At 40.1% G+C, this 26052-nt stretch overlaps 2 protein-coding genes across 2 annotated transcripts; both read left to right on the forward strand.

Annotated features, from left to right (window-relative positions):
- Positions 1-522: 522 nt before the first annotated feature.
- Positions 523-3857, forward strand: LOC132973280 (gastrula zinc finger protein XlCGF57.1-like). Its single transcript, XM_061036650.1, has 2 exons — positions 523-720; positions 1420-3857. The coding sequence occupies exons 1-2, from the start codon at positions 549-551 to the stop codon at positions 2697-2699; spliced, it is 1452 nt and encodes a 483-aa protein (XP_060892633.1). The 5' UTR covers positions 523-548; the 3' UTR covers positions 2700-3857.
- Positions 3858-10678: 6821 nt separating this feature from the next.
- On the forward strand, positions 10679-21070 carry parp12a (poly (ADP-ribose) polymerase family, member 12a). The gene is made up of 11 exons (XM_061036657.1): positions 10679-11168; positions 12999-13134; positions 13241-13505; positions 13601-13723; positions 14079-14265; positions 15287-15461; positions 15552-15787; positions 15886-15973; positions 17346-17473; positions 19052-19203; positions 19671-21070. The coding sequence occupies exons 1-11, from the start codon at positions 10849-10851 to the stop codon at positions 19925-19927; spliced, it is 2067 nt and encodes a 688-aa protein (XP_060892640.1). The 5' UTR covers positions 10679-10848; the 3' UTR covers positions 19928-21070.
- The last annotated feature ends 4982 nt before the right edge of the window (positions 21071-26052 follow it).

Raw genomic sequence — 26052 nt, forward strand, 5'->3', positions numbered from 1 at the left:
TCCCCGCCCATTCCATCACTGGCCTGCACTCACACTCCTCCAGGACTACCCGGGCTATGGAAACTATAAAAAACATGTATCGTTCATAAAATCAAAACAGAGCAGTATTAAAAAAAAATCATCCCCCGTACAGTGTGTGCCCACGATGACAATAACTAATCAGACCTATTTCTTTTTCCGTACCAGGTTGTAAACATGTTAACTTATGCTGCTTTTTTGCCTGTTGTCTTTATGTGACTTCTGATGTTCCTGGAGCCAGACTCAAGCGGACCCTCGACGACCCGCAGGATTTTGCACTTCCGCAATGGCTTCGTTTTCCAAGCCCAGAGTTTGCCGCTTGGTTTAGTCATGAACACAAATCAGTTTAAAACGGAACCAAAGAGCTGCCGCACCTCCGTTGTCGGTACTTTATAATGTGACACAAAGCGGAAGTAAACAAACAAGAGCACCAGTTCCGATCGCAGCTACATCTCCTTTTAGACTTGTCTGCTGTTCATCTTTTTTAAACATTTAATAAAACAACAACAACAACAACAACAACAACAACAATGTGTTCAGCTGAGAGTCTGAGAGAGTTTATCAACCAGCGACTAACGGCTGCTGCGGAAGACATTTTTGTAGTTTTTAAAAGAACTATCGTCGAGTACGAGGAAGAGATCGATCGTCAGCGCAGACTGCTGGATATAGATTTGAAACCTCACATCACCTTATACAGAACAGGTGAGGAACTAACAAACTAAAATGACAGAAAGATACAATGTAATATGACAGTATTAATTACTTTAATTCATGTTACTAAAGTGACCTTATCAGACATTAAGGAAACATGCTGTGTAGAAGTGTTGGCTTCTCTGACAACAATGCTGCAGCCAGCATGTCCTCCTTCTTCATTTTAATATTAGTCCTTAATGGCCTGGTTTTGTTTGGACCAGAGAAGGTAGGTGGTTCTAAGACACCCTCAGATGGCCGTTTTGGACGCCCCTCAGTTTGCCAGATATGAGACCAGTTATCACGGGGGGCTGGTACGCAGGGAGCGCACCAGAGCAGTTGGGGTTCAGTGAGCGCTGAAGGTGATATCAGACACACTTTTTTTTACCGTGGATTACTCATGAAAAACAAGAAAACTGGCGTTTTTTGGTTGCATCAAACTACAGAAAAGTGGCAGTATGACGTGCCTCAGGTCACATGATTGGCATTGGACGTCCTGCTATGTGACACATGCACACATCAGAATTGTGATGTAAAAACAAATTTACATTCAGCCCTATTTGCAGTGCAGCACATTTTTGTTTATGGATAATTGTCTGTGTCAATCTATCTGATGTTCCTACCAATAAAAAAGCCTTTGAGCTGTTACAGTCCCTTTGTTGTTGTGGGACACCTTAGTTAGTATAAATGCTTTTGTTTGTGTTCCTCCAGTTCTCCCACAGCAACATGTGTGTAAGGAGGAGGAGGAGGAGGTTCTGGTCGACCAGCAGCTCTGTAATCAGGAGAGGAACTCCAGTCCGGACCAAGAAGAGCCAGAGCCTCCACAGATTAAAGAGGAGCAGCAGGAACACTGCAGCAGTCAGGAGGGAGAGCAGCTCGTACTGAAGCAGGAGACTGACACATCCATGTTGACTCTTACTCATGAGGAGAGAAACCACAGTGAAGCACAACTACTAAATGAACATCAGCCCATTTCTAACAACTCTCATGATGCTGAGGATCAAGATCCAGAAGGAAGCGAGCTCGGAGACTCAGAATCAACTAGAAAATCAGAACCAAAAAAAAAACTTCCCAAAAGAAGAAGTCAGAACACTGAAACATCAGAGACTGACTGTAATCTTCACCAGGGGGAAAAGTCTTTTAAATATGACACGTGCGGCAAATCTTTTAAGCAAAAGTCAGGATTACAAAACCATCTTAGTGTCCACAGAGGTAGGAAGACCGATACTTGCAATACTTGTGGGAAAATATGCAGTTCAAAATCAATGCTGATAATTCATAAAAGAACTCACACAGGTGAGAGGCCTTACTCCTGCAGCATCTGCGATAAAAGATTCATCTGCCAGAGGACATTGAATCGGCACAACATAATTCATAAAGGTGAAAAGCTGTTTACCTGCACAACATGCAGCAAATCATTCAGAAGAAAATGTCATTTAACAAGCCACATGACAACACACACAGGTGAGAAGCCGTTTACCTGCACAACATGTGGGAAAAAATTCACTCAGAAACGGTCGTTAAGTTCACACATTCACATTCACACAGGTGAGGGGCTATTGTTTACCTGCACAACATGCAGCAAAACTTTCAGAAAAAAAAGTCATTTAACAGACCACATTAGAATACACACAGGTGAGAAGCCGTTTACCTGTACAACATGCAGCAAATCATTCAGATTAAAACGTAATTTAACAATCCACATTAGAACACACACAGGTGAGAAGCCGTTTACCTGCACAACATGCAGCAAATCATTCAGGTTAAAACGTAATTTAACAATCCACATTAGAACACACACAGGTGAGAAGCCCTATTCATGCAAAACATGTGGGAAAAAATTCACTCAGAAATCTTCCTTAAGTTCACACATTGACATTCACACAGGTGAGAGGATGTTTACCTGCACAACATGCAACAAAACTTTCAGTAACAAAACATCATTTAACAGCCCACATGTCGGAAAAGATTTACGATGCCGGCAACTTTGAATCGTCACATTCGCTCTCATACAGGTGAAAAGGCGTACATCTGTGGTACCTGTGGGTCATCATTCAGCAGGAGAGGTTATTTGAATAATCACATTGAACAAATTCATACAAGAAGCCGTTTACCTGTAGCAAATCTTTTAGATTTAAAAAAAAGTTTGATAGTCCACATGCATGGACACAGGTGGGAGGCCGTTTACCTGCACAACATTCAGCAAACCTTTCACATTAAACAGTACTTTGACAACCCACATGAAAATACAGACAGGTGAGAGGCCTTTCTCCTGTAGCGTCTGCAATAAAAGTTTCATTCGCAAATCAGTATTGACAGCTGTTTACCTGCACAACATGCAACGAGTCTTTCAGATTTAAAAGTAATTTGACAGGACACATGAGAACACACACAGGTGAGAAGCCTTACTCCTGAAGCACCTGTGGGAAAGGATTTGCGCTGCAGTCAACTTTGACTCGTCACATTCGCTCTCATACAGGTGAAAAGCCATCCACTTGTGGTACATGTGGAAAGTCATTTAGATAAGCACATAGAAATTCATGAAGGTTAAAATGGTTTACCTGCAAAACGTGCAGCGGGTCAAAGTTTGTGGTGACCTGACGGTTCACATGAGAAGATCTCACACAGGTGAGATGCCGTACCTTTGTAAGTTCTGGAAAGATTCTTTGATTCTATTTTTTGATCAGATGAAACCACATGCAGATAAGAAGTTATGAGTATGCAGATGTGATTTGGTTCAAGTGATGGCTCTGAATCAACACTGAGGATTTCTGTTCATCAGACCTGCAGATGCCCGTGACTAACAATCAATAAATTGCATATTGTAACTTTTGATGTAAGTTGCCTAATCACAGTTTAGCTTATTTTAAGAAAAGTTACAGAGTTAACCCTTGTTTTTAAAGTACCATTTCTTTTGATTTATAAGATTTATTTTTGGGGCGTTTAGCTTTTATTTGAAAGGACAGTGTATTGAGTAGGAAACCCGGGCATCACAGAGTGGTGATTGACATTCGTGAAAGGAGTCACAGGTCTGACCCTAACCCAGGACACCCACTTGGAGTATTATATGACCCGTACATTTGGCACCCTGCATTGTATTGTTTTTAATTGTAAAGACATATAAATCAATAAAATCATTACGCAATCAATATTCTGGGTATTTCTTTGATTCCCTATTAAACAAGGGTGTAATAAGCAGAATAACGTGTAGTGTTTCTGAGAATCAAGATCCAAAAGGACACAGGCACACAGACTCAGAATCAACAAAAATTTCAGAACCCAAACCAAAGTTAGGCATGGAATCCCACAAGGTTCTTTCCTTGGACCGATTCTCTTCTCATTCTCAGCTATACGTATCAATAAAGCCTGACGACCAATCAGTTATGTAAACTAAAAGCATGCCTGAAGTCAGGACCTGGTTGACCAGAAAATTTTGCTGCTTACCTCAGACAACTCTGAAGTTCTTGTGTTTGGCCCTAAAAACCTCAGAGAGACTTTCTAATGATATAACTGTCCTTAATGGCATCCACCTGGCATCTAGCACCAATGTTAGCAATCTAGGAGATCTATTTGATCAAGATACTTTATGTCCTTCAACTGTCACATAAAACACATTTTAAGGACAGCCTATTTTCACCTACGTAAAATATCTAAGATCAGGCATATCCTGTCGCAAAACGATGCAGAAAAGCTACTTCATGCATTTTTTACCTCCATGTTGGATTATTGTAACTCTTTTGCCACGGTGCTCAGAAAGTCTCAAAGATCTACACTAGTCCAAAGTGCTGCAGCTCATGTAATGACTAGAAATAGGAAAAGGGAATACATTACTCCTGTATTGGCTTCTCTGTACAATATAGAATAGATATTCAAATCCTTCTTCTCACTTAAAAATCTCTAAATGGCCAGGCACCTCTTATTTTAAAGAGCTTATAGTGCCATATTACCTTTCAAGTACATTCACTCCCAGAATGTAAGCATGGTTGTGGTAGCTACAGTCTCTAAATGTACTATGGGAGGTAGAGCCTTCAGTTAACAGGCCAGCTTGTGGTACCTATATTCTCTAAATGTATGGGAGGTAGAGCCTTCAGTTATCAGGCTTGCTGGTACCTACAGTCTCTAAGGGCTCACACTGTGCAAAGTTGTACCGTACTTCAGCAAATTGCAAAATTGAAAATGGCCTAGGCTACGTAGCGTTGTTCATTTGTCGCCTGTACAAACGTTTATAAATATAAATAGCCTTTAAGGCTACAGCTACAAATTAAAAATCAAGGTTAGAAAATGATGTTTACTTGCGTGCTGTTGTTTAGGGTCATTAGACTTACCTTTCATTTGAGAAGTGTTACAATCCATTCATTTCCTCAATTATTGCATTTTTTTTAAACCGACTGAACCGTCAGATGAAAGGAATACCGGCCAAAGTTGTCTTAAACCTGGTGCTAAATCTAAAAGGTCTATGAAATGATTCCTAGTCATTATAGCCCTCTCGTTGGCTTCTTAAAAACGTCTTCACGTTAGGTTAGAATTATTAGCTATAACATTTCCAAGATTACTTTTCTGAATATGGAACATGAACTCTTTAGGTCTAATCACGTAAGCATTACATGTGTTAAATGTTAAAGTGGATATTTCTGTGACTCAATATAATATTCATGTTTACTTTTTTCATTCAGAGTTCCACACAGTTAGATGTGGCCAGAAGTGCCAACCAAGTAGGCTACCCACTGAAATGGTCTTTCAGGGAATCTAGCTCGGCTTTCTCAGCAAAACGCCATGTTGTTCAGAGTTCGTTTCCACCTGGAGCACAAAATCCTGAACACCATATAACTATAGGCTACTCAGGACTTAAGAATGATATCATTGTCATATCTTTTATAATCATATGTGCATCATTTAATTTATACTATTAATTTCACATTTTGTTTTACTATAGTACAGAAGATTTCTACTGGATTCTGGTTCCCGTTTGGTGCCCAGGTGGTAGATATGTGTTAGTGACATGTTTTTACTTGTCATTATAGCTGGACACTTTTACAAAATGTGATCAGTATCAGTGTTTGTAGTATAGGCTCAAAGTTAGTATTTGTGTTATCTTTACTGTGGTAACTATATATAATGAAGCCACAGTACAGAGAACTCTTTGTTTAGATTTCCTTAATGGCACAGGCTTTCAGGATGAACACTAACTGGAAACATTAAGGTTATTAGGACAAAAGATGTGTTTAGTTCAATGTTTAGTTCTTTACTAATACTTTGTGATGGAGTCACCCTTTGATATCCAGTAGACCTCAGAGAGACCCATTTGAATCATCCTTATTGCCTTTTTAATTAAATATGTGTCTTGTTTGTGTAGTGTACATACTGGTCCGGGGCTCTTACTAATGTTACATCTTTAAACACGGATCTGACAGAATGGACACTTATACTACTTTAGACTGAGTTTGAGAGGTGGCAGTACTGTCACTTAATATGTCGAACAAGTCACTATGCACCTTTGTCATATTCATCATTAAATCGTAGATAAAAATCATTCAGTGCATTAGCAAACTCTGTGTGTGATTTAAAACCGTCCGTGTTGATCCCCCCCTTTGTTCTTATTGTCCTGGCCAGTCATGGTTTTCATACCATCCCACACTGCCTTTAGGTTATTACCGTGAAATGTGTCCTCTATTTCATTCTTAAAGTGGAGCTTAGCCCTCTTGATTTCATATCTGGCCTCTTTCTGAGCTTCAGCTTTCTCCACAACCCCACCATGCACAAACGTGTCATGTTTCCTGTGCAGTGCTATATGTGTTATATTTTAGGATTATCAAGGCACAAGAATTAAAGTGTCAGAGGAAATGGCATACAGTTTGTTGCCTCTACCTCTTCATTGTTAAGTGAGCAATTATGGATTATTATTTGTATTTATTTTCCTAAATAAAGTGTTCTGATTATAACAATAATTATTTCATAATAATGAACAAAATAACTAAACAATAAAGCTAAAAATGAATATACTAATACAAGTTATTCACATTCATATCTAATTATGAGTTTGTATTTCTTTCGCAAACATTGAATACGGTCTCCTGAGGCTACAGAATTACAACAGCAACAGTAATGACTTGAACAATGAAGCTCAAACAAATAAGATCATATGTTGTTATTGTTATATTGTTGCCAGTATCATAATAATGAACAGAATAATTCTAAAAAAAATAAAAAAAAAACATATTTATATATACAGTATTTATAGGTGTATTTGTAGTTCTTGCGCTCATCCAGCAGATGGTGCTGTTTGTGTCACAACATCCATTCACGCCAGACCATGCCCATCTGATATCCGCCGCCCGGTGTATCCAATAAGAAAAGTGAAGGGGAGGCGTCGGACATCCGATCCCGCCCCATTCCACGATCCACGCAGGGAGCGCACCAGAGCAGTTGGGGGTCAGTGAGCGCTGAAGGTGATATCAGAGAGAGGGACCATAGTGAAGCACAACTACTAAATGAACATCAGCCCATTTCTAACAACTATCATGATGCTGAGGATCAAGATCCAGAAGGAAGCGAGCTCGGAGACTCAGAATCAACTAGAAAATCAGAACCAAAAAAAAACTTCCCAAAAGAAGAAGAAGAACACTGAAACATCAGAAACTGACTGTAATCTTCACCAGGGGGAAAAGTCTTTTAAATATGACACCTTCTCCAAATCTTTTAAGAGAAAGTCAGAATTCAAGGCACATCAGCGTGTCCACAGAGGTAGGAAGACCAATACCTGCAATATTTGTGACATTTGGATAACCAAAATCATTCTCATACAGGTGAAAAGCCGTACACCTGTAGTACCTGTTGAACATCACTCACAACAAAAGGTTCTTTGCATTAGCACATCAAAATTCATACAGGTTTCTTTTTTTTCTTTTATTCACCAAAACGTGCATAGACACACTCACACAATAAAAAAAGAGATACAAACAAGAGGGGAACTGTGGTACGATACAGTTTTGCAAGCAGATTTAGACAAAAACAAACAAACAAACAAAACAAAAGGAAAAGGGTCAGTAAATAAAATGAATGAATTAGAAAGAGGGACATGGGGACAGTATAGTAACAAAAATATGTAAAATAAAACTGGTGGGACAGGTTGTACACATGGTGGCGATTTTTGTTGTTATTTGTTTGTTTTTGTATTGTTTTTCACTTTGTGTGGGTGCTAACATGATGATTGCCAAATACAGACTATATTATATTAAAATTGTTGTGCTAATTTCCTCTCTCCTCCTCGTTGACCTGCCTGGTTCTGCTGTGGCATTGACCCTCCGGCATCAAAATGTTGGTAAGAATTGTGGAGTATATTTTGTTGAATTCTGTAATTTGGTTTTTGGGTGTGGCTGATTATTGTTCCATTGATATCTGTTTTGTAAGGAGGTCTAACCATTGTGATGTGCTGATCTTTTTCCTACGTTTCCAGTTTAGCAGTATTGTTTTCTTGGCGATAGTTAGGGCTACAAGTAGGCTACAAGTATTTATTTTGAGTTAGTGTTAAATTCATCCAGATTGCCAAGAATGCAAACATAGATAGTGGAATGTTGTGGCCAAGGAGTCGGGATAGTGTGATGATGATTTATTTCCAGAAGTTATGTATGTAATAATAATAATAATAATAATAATAATAATAATAATAATACAAATAATAATAATGTAAGAGGGAAGAAAGAAAAATCTATATTTAAATAAAGATTAGAGGAAGTGAGTTTGCGTGGTGCAAATGCTGGACTACATACATAAGCTGGAATGCACCTAAACAACAACAGCATGAAGTATAGCCCAAATAATAATAATAAAAAAAATATAATAATAAAGTATGTAACTCAAAAGTGCTCAAAAGTGGTAATAATTATGATATATATAGCCTACCCAAGCTGATGCACAAAATTTACGTGCACTACCCCATAAAGTTTGGATACTATAACTTCCGGGTTTCATGCAGTATGGATCAGATGAATCCTTTCAGGAAATGAATTGTATTTTACCACCCACAATGCTGTGCGAAATTAAACGTAAAATGTCACTTCGCGTGCGCCTCCAAATCAGAACAAACCAGCATGGATGAATTGAATACATTTTTAATCTAGAGTTAAAGTCCCTACTGAAATCGCTACTTTAAATTAACAACAAAAAATATAACAAATGTCTGCATTATTATAAAACCTTTCTCCCTCTATTTAAATAATGATTACATATTTATGTATGCATCTTTATTGGTTTATTTTACTTTATATTCTGTACATTTCTGTCTTTCATTTGTACTCTCCTGCATGTACTGTATGTTATTTTATTATTTAATCTGTTTTTTACTTGATTTACATTGTGATATTGTTTTTTGTTTACCTGACTGTATATGTGCATTATTCTTCTTGAATAAAGCTAAAAAAAAATAAAAAAAACGGGTGGTTGCAGCCGGTTTGGGTAACGTAAATGAAGTCACTTCCATACTGAATGAATCAGAAGAAGTAGGAACAAATATCTGCCTACTGAACAGTAGGTCCTAAAAGTATACAGCACGGATAGTAGGGACTGTTTACTGTCTATTGACTACTGAAAGATTGTGATTGTATTTTAGAACGTATTGTCAAAGTGTTTAAAGTCATGTGTTTTTGAACAGTTTGGCTTTCCATACTTGGTTACTGCCGCCCAAATGTTTTCTCATTATGATAAAAATAATACTAATTTTGGATATAAAACTAAAGCTGAAAACAGAACAAAAAGCTGCACAAAAAAACAAACTTTTTGCTTTGTCTTCTTTTTCTCATTGTTAAATGACAGATGACCAGCCTCAAGGTGCATAACCGCAAGCTGCCGTCACCTACTGACTATTTATAAACAACCCAAGAAACATGTTATTTAAGGCTCCAGTCTGTAAGATATCTGCTGATTGAAATTATAAAGTGACCAATGATCAGACATTAAGGAAACATGCTGTGTTGAAGTGCTGGCTTCTCTGACAACAATGCAGCAGCCAGTATGTCCTCCTTCTAACTTTAGATTCTGCTCCTGAATGCTCTGGATTTGTTTGGACCAGAGAAGGTAGGCGCTTTTAAGGCGCCCCCACACGGCTGTTTTGGACGCCCCTCAGTTTGTCAGATATGAGAGCAGTTATCAGGTCAAACCAACAGGTGTTGCAGTGATGGAAGCGGGCAAGAGAAGTGGTTCAGATAGAAGTGATTGTACCCGACCTAAAAAGCCTCTGCATGTTTCTAATAAGCTCCACGAGCAGAAACGTGCTCAAACTAGGATCAATATTGGAGATGCTTTTTTGAAAAATGGAGAGAGATTAGAACGCAGAAAGGTTTACAGACTGATGCAGAGCTGGATAAACACTGAAGCTTCAGTGTCCTCCACATGGCAACCTGCGTGCATATCAACTCTGGGGGGCGGGGGAAGACAGCTCTCTACAATGTTTTGAATTTGGACTGGAGTACCACTTTGAAACACTACTGCAAGAGCCTACCCTAGTGGCCAGTCCGAGTAAGCTGATGTGAGAACGAAGCAGGATATTAGCCGGAGAATTCACCTCGAGCGAGTGGAAAGGGATGGTGGCGTTTATATCCTGTGATCAGTGCACGCCCATAGACTATGATCTCCGCCCACGTAATTAAACTGCTGCATTACGTTTTCTGTTCTCCAGTATGATCTTCTCCGCTCTTTTGTAGATATTGTGATTCCCTTGAACTACACTTAGCATTGATATAAAGGTAGATACTCTCATTATGGCATTCTACAGCGGACTCTGTTGCTTCGTCTGCCACTTCCATGTAGTTTTTTATACATATTTGTCTTTGTTCTCACATGCACCTCCCACTGTGAGGTGAATGTGAGAACAATCAGGTCAGGAGAATTTCAGGAAGCATTCCTCCTGAAATTATCTAGATATTTTCCGGAGTGCATATGTGCAAACAGCCGAACGCTTTATTTCAAGGGTTTAGAATAAATGCTCAAACGGCCTTCCAAAGTTTCGATCTTATATCTTTTTAACTTTCTGTTTCATTTCCTCGCAATCTGGTCATAAACCGAGTCACTGCTGTCGCTGAGAGGAACAAGAGCAGCCCTGCTTTAACAATAACAGAGCAAAGGTAACTTACGGGAACAAATACCAGGATGAGTTCAGACATCTCAGGGTTCATCAGGAAGACTCTGTGCGATAACCGGGGCTGTCTAGACTTCACGAGCCTGGACGAGAAGATAAAACAGAGTCACAGAGTTACAGATTCAGCCCTGAGCAAACTCCTCTTCGACGACGATAAGATATGTATGAAAGATGGCAAGCAGAGGGTCAGAGGAGGTCAGACCATCAGCCCGGATAGTCTGATCGTGGCTAAAACCAGTCTGCGGCTCTGTCAGAAGAAACCCGGAGAGTGTCCACAGTGCGACGGCTTACACCTGTGCAGGTACTATGTCTCCGGTGGATGCACGTATGGGTAAGTATCCACCTCAGGTCCGACATTTTTGTTACACTGTTTAGGGCGTGAACACACTTATGTCATGATTTTGTTGATATCACATATTTCTCGTTAAAGCTCCTGTAACTCTCAGCATGAGCAGAGGGCTGATATGCTGTGATTAGAACTTATTTGTTATATTCATCACAAACAGTGAACACAAAAAAATGCCTTTTCCTAACACCTGGTTTAATGTACAATGCATGTTGTTCAGTTACAGATTACACAAGTTAATTTTTACATCATGCCAGTTGTGGACCAATCAGACAATGAAGTGGAAACATTTAGTAGGCTACTTTACATTGAGAGATTTTTGTTGACAGTGGCGATTCTAGAGTCTGTTGGGGCCCTAAGCAAGAATCTATTGGGGGGCCCTCCCTGCCTTCACCAACATTATGTCTCCCAGTGTCCCGACACTAAAGGCCATTGCACACTCCGACAAAAAAAATTACATTTTGGGCGACTGATTTGGTTTACGTTTGTGAGCCCTCAGGAGTTGCCTGCCTTGCCCGCTGAGAAGCAGTGCCTCTGTATGCTGAAATATATTTTGTATCATTCACCCGACAAATCCAAATAAACGTCTTATTTTAAGATATTTTAAGAAAGCTGAAAGTCCGTCCTGAATTGCTTGTAACAAATAAATATGTCTGCCAATGCAGCAAACAAACTGACAGGAGATGTGGCATATTTTGCACGCTGCTTTGGCAGATAATTTCCACTTATTGTACACAATTTAGGCAATTTAGTGTAAAGAAATATTTTGGACTAGAAATTAGACAGATACTCTCGGTAGGATTTGAGTTTTTGCACACACACTGATGGTTTCAAACTCCCATTTGCAGAAACTTTCTTTTATGTTTAACCATGAAAACAAATCATGTTAACAGCACCTGTACCCTGTTACGCCATGCCAGACTTTGTCCAACAGTTGACTTCTTCTGCCCAATAAAAATCTCTCAGGCTGTTTTTTGAAACTGCCTACTGCACTGGCAATACATAATATGCAGTATCCACCAGGGGGCAAAGTTCGAGCAAAGTTTTTACCATATGGTAATGTAATAGGTCTCAGAAATGTATGTATCAAATATGGGGTATGTACTGATGTTCTGATTCTGCCCAAAAGAAGTATACAAACTAATACGAGATCCGCAGTATGCCAAAAATACCCGGGTGTGTCTGATGCATCAGACCAGTCTCCCTCTCGTACTGTTTCCCACAATGCATAGCATCAGGTAAGATATCTAAATGACGGACAGCAACAAGGGAAATAATGACAATCAGACCAAACCACACAAAGATACCACCAAATATATATTGAGTCAAATCTAAATGAGTCTCTTGTCAGCTTTTTTCAGACTGTAAAAAAAGACTGGATGCTTCACTGTAGCGACATGGGACGTCAGCTAGGGTGTTGTTTACTTCCTCATTCCAAGACCAGAAACCAGTTAAGCCTGGCGACCGGCATTCTCCATACTGCTATTGAATGCAGTACATACAGCATTCAATAGCAGTATGTAGTAGGGTGGTTTAAAAAGAGTCTAGGTATGAGGTATAAAAGCTGGCCAGCATTTAATTGTTTGATACAATGGATAGACATCAGTGTATGCCACATTATTTGCTGACGTCCATCAACAGGGCAAGTATCTGCTTATACTGAGGTTCAGCTGATATATCAGCAAAGGTGTGAAAGTTGTCCTTTACATTTTTAACTGTGGAGTTCTGTCCATTTAATGAAACCAAATGGATGTTTGTAAGCCTGTTTTCAGATTAAAACTCTACACTGAAAATATATTTAATCATTTTTTTCAGAGAAAAGTGTAAAAATCGCCACAGTCTGGTCCTTCCACAAAATGCAGAGCTTCTGATGAGACATGGTCTTCAGGATTTGACGGAGAAACAGCTGTTCCAGCTGTTACTGCAGAATGATCCTTATCTGCTTCCAGAGGTAAGTTGGACCTGCAGTGTGGGGAGACAGAGGTGGGTATTCAGAGCCTCAGGATGTCATGTAAAGTCATGTAAACTTTGATCCCCCCTCTCGTACACCTCTCCAGATCTGCCCACATTACAACAAGGGAAACGGTTTGCACGGCTCCTGCAAGTTCACCGACTCCTGCAACAAGCTGCACATCTGTCAGCACTATTTCCAGGGCGACTGCAGGTTTGGCTCTTCCTGTAAGAGAGTACACAACATCGAGGAGTGTAGCACCAAGATTCTCCGAGGCCTTAGTCCGGAGAATATAACAAACCTCAACGAGATCTACAGAAACAAGTACATCATCGTGGCTCAGCAGGAGAGACAGCCTGTAGCTGGTGCTGGTAAAGAATGAGAACTTTTACACAAACATTTTGAAGCTCATCTAAACAGAGTGTAAATCTTCACATTAAATTAAACATGATTGTTTCTCCTGCAGCGCTGCCAGAGGTGAGGATCTCTGCTCTGAAGCCCTCGCCTGCTAATCAAACAAACCCCGTGAGTGAAGCTGACAGGAATGAAATCTGCCTCTATTTCGTCCGCAGGGACTGCAGATACAAAGGTAATGCTCAATCTAGTAATTTCTACAGGATTAGGTTCCCTCGTAGAGCACTTTTTATATAAAAGGTTGTCAACATTTTCAATCCTCTGATAAAATCTCAGCTATTTGAATGATTGCTAATATCGAAAGTACCAAAAGGTTATACTTTTAACTCAAAGCTGCCAAAAGAGAAGTGTGCAGTGTGCAAAGTTTGGGTGCCTGTGTTTTTCTACTTTTGTTGCCTTGGTATCGATACTGTTTGATTTTTGTTTGCATCGTATCCAAATGTAAATTCTTGTATTTTGACAACCCTGTTTTAATACCTGTGTGAGTGAAGAGAAGATGTGTTGATTTCTGTGGCTGTCTTTTTTTCCAGAGACGTGTGCTCGTGTCCACTTCCACCTTCCTTACATGTGGCAGGTGTTAGACGGCGACGGTGTGACCTGGAAGGACCTGCCGAACATGGAGGACATCGAGAAGGCCTACTGTGACCCGGGGCACGACTCAACCTGCATGGATCAACCGACAAGCGCCTTACGCCTTTTGAGATATTTGTCGATAAGGTGCGTCAATGAAAAAACATATGGTTATCTGTCTCGATTTGAACATCAAGTCACTTTCATTTCAAGGGTGGGTAAAAGAAGAAAGAAAGCGCTGAGGTGAACACACACAGATCTTTATCTAGAACACCGAAGAGTTTTTCACTATTTCTTAAAATATGTCTCTAGAAATGACTGAGTGATGTCACAGTGATGTCAGTGCAGAAAATATAAAACTAAAAACTGTAATAATTTGACAGGACAGTGGAAACTCTGCAGAGAGGACTGATAAACTTTGATCATAAATAAAATGAGCTCCGGATTTATGAGGAGGTGTGCTGTTCCACGGACTGAGTGGGACCTTTCGGATGGGTATAAAGTTTAAACACATCTCATTGGTTAACATGAGATTCTGAATAATCCTGTCAGCGCGTCTGGAGATTTTAATTACGAATGAAGATACAGCGCTGTGCATCGTTCTTAAGTACTCATCATGCTCCTCTTTGGGAGACGCACTGATCGTTTCTGCTGTGATGGGATCAATGCAGGCGTCTAATAAACTCAAATAAACCTGCAGCCCTCTCATTATTAACCACAATTTTCAACTTTATGACGCAGTTTACCCAATCCATAGTTATATGACTGCATCACCACGACACACCAGCTGTGGATTAAAAGATGCCACATGAGCGTGTGCAGGGGAACACGTGCCAGCCTTTTGTCAAAACTCAATCAATCGTTGTAAAAAGCAAAAAATAAAACAGTCTTTATCAGGAGGTAAGTCGGAGTCCTCCTCTCCATTTTCAGGGTTAAAATGTAGCAAACTCCTGAGTCCAAGTCACAAGTCCTGAAAGTCAGGGCTTGAGTCCAGGACTCAGAGTAGGCTACAACACTGACACACTCGGCCTCTTAAAGGAAGCACTACTGTAAATACCAGCACTCTTTGCAGTGCAGACCAATGATCTCTGTGTGCTTTGAGGGACAGGTCTGGTGTTGTCTGTGAAAGCAGATTTCCACCACATGATTACGATTTTCTTGCTTCCAGCTCTGCGTCCATTAAAGATCAGGCAGTTGACTTCCAGACGATGACATGCGGAGGCTCTCCTGTTCGTCGCCTGTCCACCGCCTCCTCTGTCTCAAAGCCTCCTCACTTCATTCTGACAACCCAGTGGCTGTGGTACTGGAAGGATGACATTGGGGAGTGGCTGGAGTACGGACAGGTGAGAAATAATGCTGAACACTTTTTCACTTGTTACTTCTTATATTTTCTACGTTTCAAAATATCTGTGTGCTCTGTTTTTTCTCTTCAGGACAAAGCTGACACATCAGCCTCTGTCACCTCTAAAACTCTGGAGAATGTGTACCTGGCAGACAGAGATACAGAGATTCAATTTCAGGCGGACAAACAGAATTACATTCTCTGCCTTAAAGGGGCAGCAGGAACCCTGCCGATGTATCAGCAGAATGTAAGATACAAAACCAAGAGGGAGGTCCGACGGAGGCCTCGCTTTGTGTCTGCTCAGGAGGCGGAGGAGAAGCTAAAGAGGTATCCTGATTCAAAGTTACAGAGGAAGAATTTGCTGATTTGGTTTTCTTTGTCTGAAGCTACTTCATGAGTCAGACTTATATTTGTCTCCTCTGTAGTCCATCATCACACAGCTCCAGCTCCTCCACACCTGAAACCTTCCCACCTCACTGGAACAAGAACGCACTCCCAGACTTAGGATATAAGGTATCTTTAAAGCATTTGAAACATGTGTAACAAATACTATCAATAAGAAAGTGCTAATTTTTTGGCTTTGAGGGCTTGTGGTGTTGACGTGTTTTTACAAAGTTGTAGTTCAGGTGCTTTTCATGCTTTTAGCAAGTTCTGAAAACAACACTCTCTTTAGACAATGACAAAGACCTGGGAGCAATTATGGAGGCAGTTTAATGTGTGCACGGGGGACAGTGAAGGGTATCGTATTCTAATATCATAACCAAGCAGCAACCTCCGGTGTTGAAACATTTTAAAAAAGGGACACGCTTTCCGGTCTGCGTCCGCACATCGCAGAGCAACACGGAGAACTAGACATACTTTGTGTCTCATTTTGAGTCATGTTAGTCAGATACAGACAGAACACTCCGGGATTTCTCCATGATGAAGGCTGTCCCCGTTGTGTAGCCGGGCTTGTGCTCGTGCATGAACTGTACCGTGCCGAAGCTCACCTCTTTGAAACATGCCAGGGCCAAGGAAGTGAATGGAGCACTCACACTAGTTAAACAAACTGGACTTCAGGGGTGAAGCGTGGATTGCCTTCTGTGTGCGCCCTTAAAACCCGCCTCAGCTCCAGCTCTGAGCCCTAAAATTGGTTGACTAAAATTTAGGGTGAGACAGCGTTTCCATCATGGCGGCTGCCGCAGATGGGACTCTGAAGCCCCCTGCAGGAACAGATGGCTGACGTTACTCAGGCCTCGTCCATGAATATTTTACGGTCGATGATTAGGGTTGCAAATTTCCACCATTTTTCTTAACCGATAGTTGAATATCTGAACAAATAATTAGCGATGAATCATTAATAACTAATATGCCACAAAGTGCACATCTTTTTCTCAGTTTGTTTTATTGAAACCATTATAGCAGCACATTAGTTACTTGAAATATCAATTCATTAAATACAAAAAGTTTTAACAAATAAAACAGAAAGGCTCTTGCTCTTTTAAACGTAGGACTGTCCTTATTTAACACCGCTGCTAACAAAACAATGCCAAACATGGCGCTAGACTACCAAGGCTGAAAATGAAACTCCTTTTTAAGATCAACATAAAGTCCTGTATAAATGAGAAATAAAACCATTTGAGCCTCGTCACAATACACTTAATTCTTCTGTTTTGTAGGCAAATTAACATATCTACACTAAGTGCATTAAATACTCTATTACTATATTAGGATATATGTACAGCCTAGTGGTATTTTATTATTATTTCATTATCATATGATTATTTTACGTCTTTTTTGCAACAAGTAATAAGCTGCAGGCTGAATACAAATCTTGCACAATGTTTTGTCCCTTCTTGAATAGTAAATATATATTCATGTCCTTTACTGTACTCTTGTCTTGCAGCTCGTACCTCTCCCTGTTACTCCAGAGCACAATATGATGAGAAAGTTGTTCCAGCTCACCATGCCTAACAGTACAATTCACAGCATCCAGAGGATCCAGAACCCTTATCTGTGGAGGGTCTTTCAATGGTAAAAGACCTGATTCAAGTGTGTTTAATATGACTTGTGAATTTTGAAGACAATTTGAAAGGGGTTAGTTGCCTAATAGTAATATGTCAACAGAGATTTTGACTAAAAACTGCAGCTTCCCTCCCTTAACAGAGCCATTCAAGGCAACCTTATTCAATCAAACTTGCAATTTGCTGTAAAATTGACATACAAATGTATGTCATTAATTTATTCCATGAATTTGTAAATTCCAGTCCCTTGTTCTGGATAACTTAACTAACTAATAACTAACCTTTTTCACACATACGGAAATCTCCTTAAAAAGTCCAGAGATTTGGCTACCCGGAGGTTCTTTAGGCTATGTGTGAACGCAAACAGCCGCATTTTTCGCGCAGACTTTACCCAGAGTTTCTCCAGCCAGACCCCTAGAATTTTATCCGCAGAATATCCGAGTGAGCTGATGTCTGACCGCGGTCGAATATACTCCGGAGATTTTCAATTCGAGCCAATAGGCTAGAGAATGACATTTATATACAGTGACCGGCTAAAGTGTCTGCACGCGACCACTACGATCTCCGTGCACGTAATGAACCTGCTGCATTATGTTTTCTGTTCGTCAGTATGTTGTTCTCCACTCTTTTGTGGATGTTGTCATTCCATTGGATTACACATAGCATTGATATAAAGACAAATATTCTCATTATAGCGTTGTGTAGCGGACTGTGTTGCTTCAGCCGCTACTTCCGCGTTGTTTATTTACGTCATGTCTTACGTCGGGAAATCCCCCGCGCCCCATCCCCTCTGACAGGGAAAGTCCCCCGCTATGAGGAGCATATGTGAACGGCTAGGTCGGGAGAATCTCCGGAGCGTTCCTCCTGTAAATATCTAGATATTATCCGGAGTGCATATGTGAAAACAGCTATAGAGAGAGATTAGCAGGTGGAGATACAGAGAGTGTTTTTCTAAAAGCTGATGGAGACCAATAACAGAGATTATAGCACCAATTAATCAAAAGTGAAACTAGTTCTTATTTGCATGTTATCACAAATTTCTAAACAGTTTTTTTTTTTAAAGAGGACATATTCTACCCCTTCTCTACCTTTTCAAACAGTCTCCTGTGGTCTAAATGAAACATCTTTTCTGTGTTTTGGTCAAAATATAACATGAATCAAGCACCAGAGGAGGTTTGTGACCCTGTATAAACCAGCTCTCTCAGAACGCTCCGTTTTGGTGTGTGTGTCTCTTTAAATGCAATGACCCCCCCCCCCTGAGTTTTCCCAGTAGACATCACTCCTCTGTAGTGAGAAAAAAAATGGCAGACCTGCGCAAAAGTTTTGTTCTAGGCTGGGGTTGGAGTCCATCAGTGGAGATACCAGGGGAGGGGAGGGGATTTTATTACCAGAATCCCACTGTGATGTCACAAGGAGAGCACATTTGAAACAGAGCATTTTTCTCTGTTTTATAAGACTTATGCAGACCACAAACAAAGGACTGGATGGGTTTATTTCACATTTTGTGGGTCTGTAGAGACTCAGGTTACCCAAATATATGTTCAAAAACACTGTAACAGTGGATTTTTCATAATATGTCTCCTATAAGGCAAAAAGAGCAGATGAAGAAGAGGAATGGAGGGAAACTTGTGAATGAGCAGTACTTGTTCCACGGGACAGATGAGTCTCTGATCGAGCCGATCTGTGATCAGAACTTTGACTGGAGGATGTGTGGTGTCCATGGAACATTATACGGCAAAGGTACAGAAAAACAGCCCCAACAGTTATTAAATCAAAATCACTGATATAAGGTATAAAATGTTGACAGATTTGTTTTGGTATGGGACACAAAAGTCCACATGTATGAGGTTCCTTCACTGGAAAAGGGAGTTTATTTTATCGTAGAAGAATCATTTTCTTTTACAATGAGCGTTAACACCAAGCAGAAACCTCTGGTATAGAAAAATAATCCAATAGGGAAGTGAAAAGCTGCAGTTCCTTGAGTGTCCACTTGAGGCTGGCTGCAAAAGGCCGAGAAGTCCCACCGATACCTTTAAAATGTTGATTTTTACAACAGAAATACACATTTCAGTCTGGTATTTATACATATGGTCTCAGTACATTTTTGTATTGTGTTGTTCATCCATTTTGATTATATAAAGGTTGAGAGTTATGCATGATTGATATGTCCATATTTTAAATGCAGTCTTGTGTTTCTTTATTTTTAGGTAGCTACTTTGCCAAAGATGCGTCCTATTCAGACAGATACGCCAAGGTCAACAGACAAAATAAGAAGACCATGTTCGTTGCTCTGGTCCTGGTCGGGGAGTACACGAGGGGAAGCAGCAGCTACGTCCGACCTCCACCTAAAGGAGACGGCAAAACCCTCTATGACAGCTGCGTAGATTGTGAGAGCAACCCGAGCATCCATGTCATCTTTGAAAAACAACAGATTTATCCGGAGTATCTTATCAGCTACTCGTAAATGGGGCTTGGTTTAAGGCTTACAGAGTTTATCTGTGGTAGAAGAAACATTCAGGTTCTATACTTTAGTAAAGAAACTGTAAAATTACTCCAGAAGTTGTAAGAACAAATGACACAGAGTAGCTCATGAATGTGATAATTTTTAGTGCTGCAGCAGATTGAATATATATTAAATACTATAGACATTTGGGTGGTTTGAGCTTAAGCTATGCATTAGATTTTATGAACAGATACTTTCCTCTGAGATGTAGTTTAGTCTTATTAGTTTACAGGCTGGTTTTTTATCTTTACCAATTCATTTTTCAACTGTTTCTAATGTTTTTAACAATACTTTTTGTCAAGCTCCTGTGAGGAATTCGAGGCTTGATCTAAAAGCAACTGGACTTAGTTGGAGATCTTGAAGACGTTTCACGTCTCCTCCTCTGAAAGGCGTCTTCAGGTCCAAGCTAACTGGTGGGCCAAGCTAGAAATGTAAGCCTCTGTGGATAGTTTCGTGGAGAGTCATTACCACCCCAAGTTGAGTGGGTAGTTTGAGTCACATGTTCAATTGTGGGACTGGGGCTTCAGTTGTTTTGGGAGAGGACAACTGGAGAAGACTAACGGAGTAAAGATGAAACGTCTTCAAGATCTTCTACCAAGTCAATTTGCTTTTGGATCAAGCTTTGAATTTACCATGACCTGGATGTCTGAGAACCAACACAGACCTCCTGTGAGGTACTTCAGCTTTTGTTGATTTTGGTGCCCCCATGTGGACCAAGCAGTGACTCTTATCTCCTTGTTGATCCTGTCCTGTACAGGTAAATCCACTTGTCTGACACCTGTGGTTACAGACATTTTAAAATTACTTAGTAAAAAGAAGCAATCTTGATCCTGGCTCATGTAGAGCATAAATATGAATCTCGGTCTGTTTCATAACCAGCTTAAAAGTCCTCACAGGGACTTTCAATGTTCTTTACTTTTGTGTTTTTAAAATTAGAAAAGTCTTTAGTAACTCTTTTAAATGTTGAACTTTCGTTATTAACGTGTGTCCTAAGGAATTTTAAAGGTGTCGGAAAATATTCAGTGCAGAATCAAAATGTTGGATGTCTGTTTAATGTCATTAATATACATCTGATTCTGAATAAAGGATACCGATGAAAAAATATGGACTTGTGTTGTGTTAGTTGTTAAAGAGAGGAAGAGACAGGAGCACTCTTTGCTCTAAGAAGCATCCAAAGCACGCAACACTGCTTTGAATTTATCTTCAGATGCAGAATGTCAACCTGCTCATCATGATCTATTCTAATGTTAACAGACGGTGGTAATACATGTCGGGGGTTGATACCCAGCTCATGCAGCCACATGTCCGATGTGTCCTTGGGCAAGACAGTTAACCCTAAGTTGGTACCGCTGCTTTGTCGGCGGCGTATGAATGTTCATGAATGGATTAGTTAATACTGATGGCCACTTTACACAGCAGCCTCTACCATCAGTGTGTGAATGTAAAAGTATTTGATTAGTCAGAAGACTAGAAAGGGATACACAAGCTCAAGGCCCTTTACCAATAAACTTTGTGTCATCAGCGTATGAATGGTAAGATATAGTATGTTTCTCCATGATTGTAACGGGGGGAGCACGTATAGAATAAAGAGCAGCAGCCCAAGGACTGATCCTTGTGGGACCCCAGAGAGAAAAGTTGTCTTTAGACTTAAAATTGCCATGATACAAAGGGAAAAGTTAAATGAATTGAAAATAGTAAATTAATTATCAGTCAATATATTCAAATATCGGAGGACTAGAGAGAAAATATGTAAACCAATCAGTTCAAGTATACTTAATATAAGGTACCTCCCAACACGTTTTTTTTTATATCTTAGCTAGCAACAAGAGGATGATACGAAGTAAACTGATAAACTTTGACACACTGTTGCACTGATTCGTGAAAATTTTCCATTTCCTGCACTTCTAAATGTGACCAGCTGTAATTTTTCAGAGCGGTAAAGTTTACTGACACGTGTGACCAGGTAATCCCCCAGCTTTTAGTGTTGATCTGATCTAATTTCCCAGCACTGTATGCAAATAAAATCTCAGACTCAATCATCTTCAACCTGTAAAAATATCAAGTGATTAAAAAGTGGACTTTCATCAGAGATAGGAAGAGAGAAGCATTGATGAGGATGAGCGAGAGAGAGGAAGTGTGTGAATATAGACTGTAGTGTTGAATATAAATAATACCAAACTCTCTCTTTTTGTCATACATCCTCATGTGTCAATATGTTCTGTAGTTTTAAAGTAAAGAGTAAAGCTTTCTGCACACAAAAATACACAAAAAGTAAATCAATGGTAGGGTACAAATTCTTTGCATGGGCTGAGAATTTGCCAAAGGCAAAGCACATGGCGGCGTGAAAATATGAAATCTAAGTTCAAAGGACTCTACAAGACTGTAACGGCTAACTCAAGAATATTATAAAACACAGTCTAAATAGCTTTTTGTTTCGTCTTAGAGGAAAGCTATTCCACATAATAAACAGCCTCTAATAAGAAAACCACGAAACAACTCTACCAAACTCACATTTGTTAATGAAAGATTCTGCCACAATGATCTTATTATTTGTATTACTAAACAAATAACTATTTATAGTGTTGTAGTCAAGACCACACTAACCAAACCAGAGTGCTCCGAAACTGAGAGAAGACCAAGACATTTAAGGAAAGAGACTGACTCAAGACCAAAACCAAGGCAGTGCCAGCCCGAGACAACACCAAGGCTGGGCGAGACCGAGACCTAGGCCTATTTCTTATTTTTTTGTCTCCTATTACTGCCCCCCTTTTTACTACTGTAAAGCGTCCTTCTGTTTCTTCAAAGGCACTATATAAATCCAAGCTATTATTATTCTTATTCTTATTTTGTTTTCTAGATTTAAAGATAGCTTGTTACTATGGGAAACCCAGCGACGTTATCCCAAGATAACAGGATAAATAAGTCGAGTTAATGACTTTATGGATGCATGTCCACGTAGCTTTTGGTAGTTTATTACAGAAAATCATTTTATTTTCAACCACATGTTTTCCCTATTATTTTATTTCCTTTTTATTTTCCCTTTAACTAGGTGATAGACTCTGCAGCCAATGGATGAGACGAAACAAGCCCGTGCTTTAACAACAGTTTAAAGGTTACTTGGCCTAAGCTGATATCAGGATGATTTAAGACATCCCTGACTTTATCAACTAAACACAGTGAGACAACCATGATGTCTGAGCTTAGGGAAGCTAACACCTGTCAGAAGAGTAAAACTGCATTTAGTGAAGGATGACGGAGGGTCACAGGTAGTCGAATAATCAGCTATTGTCTGATAATGGCTAAAAACATGGTCTACTGATCCATCAGAAGAAGCCCGGAGAGTGTCCACTGTGAGATATTTTCACAAAAATATTTTTATCTCTTTTTTTTAAAGAGATATTTTTTTAATCTCTTAAAGAGATATTTTTGACTAGAAATTGGACAAATACACTTGATAAGAATTAATTTTTAAAAAAGTATTACAGTCTGATACTTCTAAAACAGTTGCTTGATGCTCTTCAGTTATGAAATTATTTGGCTAAATAGATTATAATCATATATCCTTAAACCCTGGGCATACACAGGTGTTTCACTGAATTACTTGGTAAGACCTTCTCTGGTTGGTCTATTTTTGCTTGTTCACACTGACATGCCCCTCAGTCGTTGAGGCCGCAAGAATAAACAAAATTAATTAAAGAAAAAAAAAAAATGATATTGGCAAATAAGTTTTAAACTAAATTATAGTGAAAGAATGCAGCAGTACAGGTGATTTAACAGAGAATGGTGTAATGGGAAATGTATGTGCCCACTAGAAATGTAGTAGACTGTTAGTGTTGCATACGAAGATTATCATTTCAGAAACTGTTTTGAAATAGAAAAGGACCTTGAGACCTTTGGTGAAACTGCCTCCCCGGATTGAACTGTCCGTACCGAGAACTGTCCATACCAGGTGTTACTTTTTTATCTTAGCACAGTGGCTGTGTCATAATTTCGTATACTGTACATGTCTAGTGTGGAGAGGGACTACCCTTCTCTGAGCTTTGCTGCAGACTGTTCTTTCATTCTGAAGCTTTGTTCCTCCTATTTGCAAAATGAATAATAAAATACCAACAAATACAACTGAATGACTCAAAGATCTTTTATCAAACAAACTCTCATTACAGAAATTTCCAGCACAAAGTAGTGCAAGACAGTTCAGTCTTGAGCTTGGACTGTGGAACAAATAAATGACTGAGACTTGGCTCCTCAGCAAAATCTGTAAAAGTTAAATCAATTCTAAATATCACTGTGAGCCATAAAAGAGGTTTCTACATTTGACGCCAGGTAAAACTGGAGTCATGTAATGGGTTTTGAATGAGGTGACAATAAAGAGAGTTATAAATATCAAAACGAAACCAAATAAAGGCCGGAATAACATTCTCAAATCCCTCTCTCTCTTTACAAATGTGTGTTGAAGTGAAGATGGTGCTTTTATTTCTAACATTGTCCAATGATTTCTATTGTTTTTTTTTTTCTTCCCCCCAAGAGGAGAGCACTTGTCCCCTCTGCCGCCTTCCTTACAGGTGGCAGGTGTTAGACAGCGACGGTGTGAACTGGAAGGACCTGCCTGACATGGAGGACATCCTACTGTGACCCGGGGCGCGACTCAAGCTGCATGGATCAACTGACACACACCTTAGACAGTTTGAGATATTTGTCGATTCAAAGGTGCGTCAATGAAAAAACATATGGTTATCTGTCTCGATTTGAACATCAAGTTGCTGTTTTGCGTCCATTTGAGTGAATTGTTATTTCACTCTGGCTGCTTCCAGCTCTGCGTCCATTAAAGATCAGGCAGTTGACGATGACATCCTGTTCGTCGCCTGTCCACCGCCTCCTTTGCCAAAGATGCGTCCTATTCAGACACATACGTCAAGGTCAACAGACACAAGAAGAAGACCATGTTTGTTGCTCTGGTCCTGGTCGGGGAGTACACGAGGGAAAGCAGCAGCTACGTACGACCTCCACCTAAAGGAGACGGCAAAACCCTCTATGACAGCTGCGTAGATCGTGAGAGCAACCCGACTTCCTTCTCCGAAGTCCTTGGTGAAGGGGAAACTCTTTTATGGGTTGCTCTTAATTTGATACATGATGATGGATCAATCATTTAGGGTCTTTACTTTTGATGGCCGCTGTGGACAACTGAGTACATCTCAAAGCCGGTGACAGCCTATAGGGCCAAGGAGTCCCGCCCACCCAAACAAAATGTGAGGGGGGTAGGTGAATATCAGTTTAAATCAATGCTGCCAATTCAGAAGTAGACTGGCACAATGCTGATACTGATTCAAACTTGTGATCGGGTGGTCAGCATGCAACATCACAGAGAGGCCTGCACCTTTTTGTTGGTCGAGTTTGATGAACAGATTCAACGCTCTGATTCAGACTTTGGTTGAAAGAGAACACTAGTGGTGTAGTACTTGAAATCGGTCATTCATAATTGGATTTTTATCCCCCGTTTACGGCAGCAACCTTCCTGGTGTAACAATGAGGGACACGCCCCCTGCACGCAAGATGTTTATGGTCTTGGTCTTGACTCGGTCTCACCCCACCCTGGTCTTGGCCTGGACTTGGTCTCGATCTCTTTATGTCTTGGTCTTATCTCGGTCTCGGAGCACTCTGGTCTCGGGTAGGTCTTGGTCTCGGTTAGTGTGGTCTTGACTACAACACTAGTTGGCGCCCAAGACCAGAAACACGTCACCAATCAGTGACTTAATAGAATCTCTTAAATCTACATGTATATTGCAGATCAATAACTACAGCATGCTTACTTTGCCCTTTCAAAATTGTACATGTATGAATCGCCTTTATTGAAAACAAATTTAAAAAACATTGTATTCAGTGAAGGTCGTTCATTGTCCTTGTGGGGAGTGGGTGGGCGCCACGCTAGCGTCACTGTTCCGTCTGGGTGTTTTATCTGCACACACAGGTGAAACAGAGTTCAGAAATTATTTGCAGCTCAGAATCTTTCTCATGAAATCTCTGACAACTGAACTGAGGGAGCGGACCCTAAAAGAAGTGGACGACCCGATCTCCATCATGAGAAGTCA

This window comes from Labrus mixtus, chromosome 4, assembly GCF_963584025.1.
Source record: "Labrus mixtus chromosome 4, fLabMix1.1, whole genome shotgun sequence".
Lineage (NCBI taxonomy): Eukaryota > Metazoa > Chordata > Actinopteri > Labriformes > Labridae > Labrus > Labrus mixtus.